We start from the raw sequence: 2,670 nt of genomic DNA, 5'->3' as shown, positions 1-2,670 counted from the left end.
TCCTCCAGCCCAGCCATGACCCTCACCCTGACCCTTCCCAACTCCCCCAGATCCCTCAGCGCTGGCTCAGCCCGACCCTTCAACCCCCCCAGGGATCCCGGGGACTCCCCCCTGCCCTGGGCAGCCCATTCCAACGCCCAACAGCCCCTTCTGCACAGAAATCCTTCCTCAGAGCCAGCCTGACCCTGCCCTGGGCAGCTTGAGGCCATTCCCTCGGGGCCTGGCGCTGGGGCCTTGGCTCCAGAGACTCAGCCCCCCTCTCTGCCCCCTCCTGGCAGGGAGTTGCAGAGGGCCAGGAGGTCTCCCCTCAGCCTCCTCTTCTCCAGACTGAACCCCCCCAGTTCCCCCAGCCGCTCCCCAGCAGACCTGTGCTCCAGACCCTGCCCCAGCCCCGTTGCCCTTCTCTGGCCACGCTCGAGTCACTCAATGGCCTTTTTGGGGTGAGGGGCCCAGAACTGAACCCACTCACTGAGGTGCAGCCTCACAAATTGGGGTGCAGTCGACTGTCCCTCATGCCTCTGGTGACATCCTGAAGGTGCCTCCTGCTGGCAGTGGCTGTTGGCAGTTCTCCTGACCTTCATCTTCTCTGTTTGCCTTCCAGTGATACAGTTTTTCGATGCTGTCAAAGTGGATCGCACCCGGAGCTGGCTGTACGCCGCCTGCTCCCTCTCCTACCTGGGCGCGATGGTTTCCAGCAACTCAGCTCTGCAGTTCGTCAGCTACCCGACCCAGGTGGAGTGGGGCGAGGGGGGCGCTCAGCACCCTGGTACCCCCTAACGCTGGGGGTGCCCCGGAAACAGGCACCGTGCTGAGGAAGTTAATGCTGCGGAAGAAACTATGAGGAGGGAAACTGCGATTTTGACACTTCTTGTAGCTGCTGTTGTGGGACCGTGTCAGTGGGTTTCAGTCAGCACAGGGGAGGGGTTAAGAGAGCTCAAACTGTTCCAGAAAGGGAATAGCAATCTCTAGAAACCAGGGGAATTTGCTAATTGGGAGTTGGTGCTAATGTTGGAGGCCTTGAGAGGGTTCTGAAGCCTTCGCTGTTAGTTTACCAGTTGCCCAGAGTTGGTGGTTTTTGCCTCTTTTTGTGAAGCCCCTGCTGTGTTTAATTGGAGGGGTGTGTCAGGGTGTTCTGACCCCTCTGATCACCCTCCTGCAGCCCCCATCGCTCTGCTTGGAGGCAGGTGATGGTACACAGGGAGTTAACACAGTTTTTCTTTTACAGGTCCTTGGCAAATCTTGTAAGCCCATTCCAGGTGAGCAAATTTCACGTTTCTTCTCATACGTTTGTGTGGATTTCTCGTGCCCTCAGCGAGGATCTCGGTTGTCAAAACGGCGCCTCTGCGGGAGGAACACGTGGTGTTTTGTTCTGTTGAGCCAAGTTAAAATCCCCTGAAAGGGTTTTGGGAGCAGTTTTCTCATGTTGCTTCTTTACAGTCATGCTTCTAGGCGTGACTTTGCTGCGGAAGAAGTACCCGCCAGCCAAGTATCTCTGCGTCCTGTTGATAGTGGCAGGCGTGGCCCTGTTTCTCTACAAACCGAAGAAGGGGGCTGGCAGTGACGACCACGTCTTTGGCTACGGGGAGCTGCTGCTGGTGAGTGCTGCCCACACACCCATCCCCTGGCGGGGCGAGGAGGAACGGGCGGTTACGACACCGAGAAGGCCACGGCCTTTGTCCCTCAAGAGTCCCTTAAAGCTGGTGTGGAAACGCTTGTGCAAGAGGGTGGCTGGATTTGAGGGGGGTGCTTGGAAGCTGCGGAATGAGAGCACGTGAGTGCACGTGCACCCCTCTTAGTGTATGTTTGGAGGCTGTATAATTGCTGTTCAATAAGTGATTGGGATGTAAAAAAAGGAGGAGAATGCTCGAGATCTTCCCCACAGAGAAGAAGTGAAAAGTGCAGGTTTTCTTGCCTCTCTCTTATCTCTCTCTCTTTTCTTAGCTGCTGTCGCTGACCTTGGATGGGCTGACTGGTGTCTCTCAGGACCACATGAGAGCTCACTACCAGACGGGCTCCAATCACATGATGCTGAATGTTAATCTCTGGTCCACCTTGTTCCTGGGGGCTGGTAAGGAAACACACCCCCTTGCCTCTGCAAAACCCGCAGCCATTGCAGCCAGAGCCTGCCCTGGGACACCCCGGGGGAGAGATACTGTGTCCTGCCAGTCAGAGAGGGACTGGGGGGGTTGATAATGAGCCAGAGTGTGCCCAGGGGGCCGAGGAGGGCAACGGCATCCTGGCTTGTGTCAGCCCTGGCGTGGCCAGCAGGGACAGGGAAGGGATCTGAGCCCTGGGCTCGGCACTGGGGAGGCCGCCCCTCGCTGAGGGGGTTCAATTCTGGGCCCCTCACCCCAAAAAGGCCATTGAGTGACTCGAGCGTGGCCAGAGAAGGGCAACGGAGCTGGGGCAGGGTCTGGAGCACAGGTCTGCTGGGGAGCGGCTGGGGGAACTGGGGGGGTTCAGTCTGGAGAAGAGGGGGCTGAGGGGAGACCTCCTGGCCCTCGGCAACTCCCTGCCAGGAGGGGGCAGAGAGGGGGGATGAGTCTCTGGAGCCAAGGCCCCAGCGCCAGGCCCCGAGGGAATGGCCTCAAGCTGCCCAGGGCAGGGTCAGGCTGGCTCTGAGGAAGGATTTCTGTGCAGAAGGGGCTGTTGGGCGTTGGAATGGGCTGC

At 58.7% G+C, this 2,670-nt stretch overlaps 1 protein-coding gene across 1 annotated transcript in view; it reads left to right on the top strand.

Annotated features, from left to right (window-relative positions):
• Positions 1 to 2,670, top strand: part of SLC35B1 (solute carrier family 35 member B1) — a 9,252-nt gene that overhangs the window by 1,067 nt on the left and 5,515 nt on the right. The window contains 4 exon segments of the mRNA XM_026864612.1: positions 536 to 732; positions 1,226 to 1,256; positions 1,438 to 1,595; positions 1,942 to 2,068. Coding sequence (XP_026720413.1) covers positions 536 to 732; positions 1,226 to 1,256; positions 1,438 to 1,595; positions 1,942 to 2,068 — 513 coding nt within the window.

Source organism: Athene cunicularia (assembly GCF_003259725.1).
Source record: "Athene cunicularia isolate RWA chromosome 27 unlocalized genomic scaffold, athCun1 chr27_part1, whole genome shotgun sequence".
Classification (NCBI taxonomy): Eukaryota; Metazoa; Chordata; class Aves; order Strigiformes; family Strigidae; genus Athene; species Athene cunicularia.
This window is presented reverse-complemented; position numbering and strand designations above follow the sequence as displayed.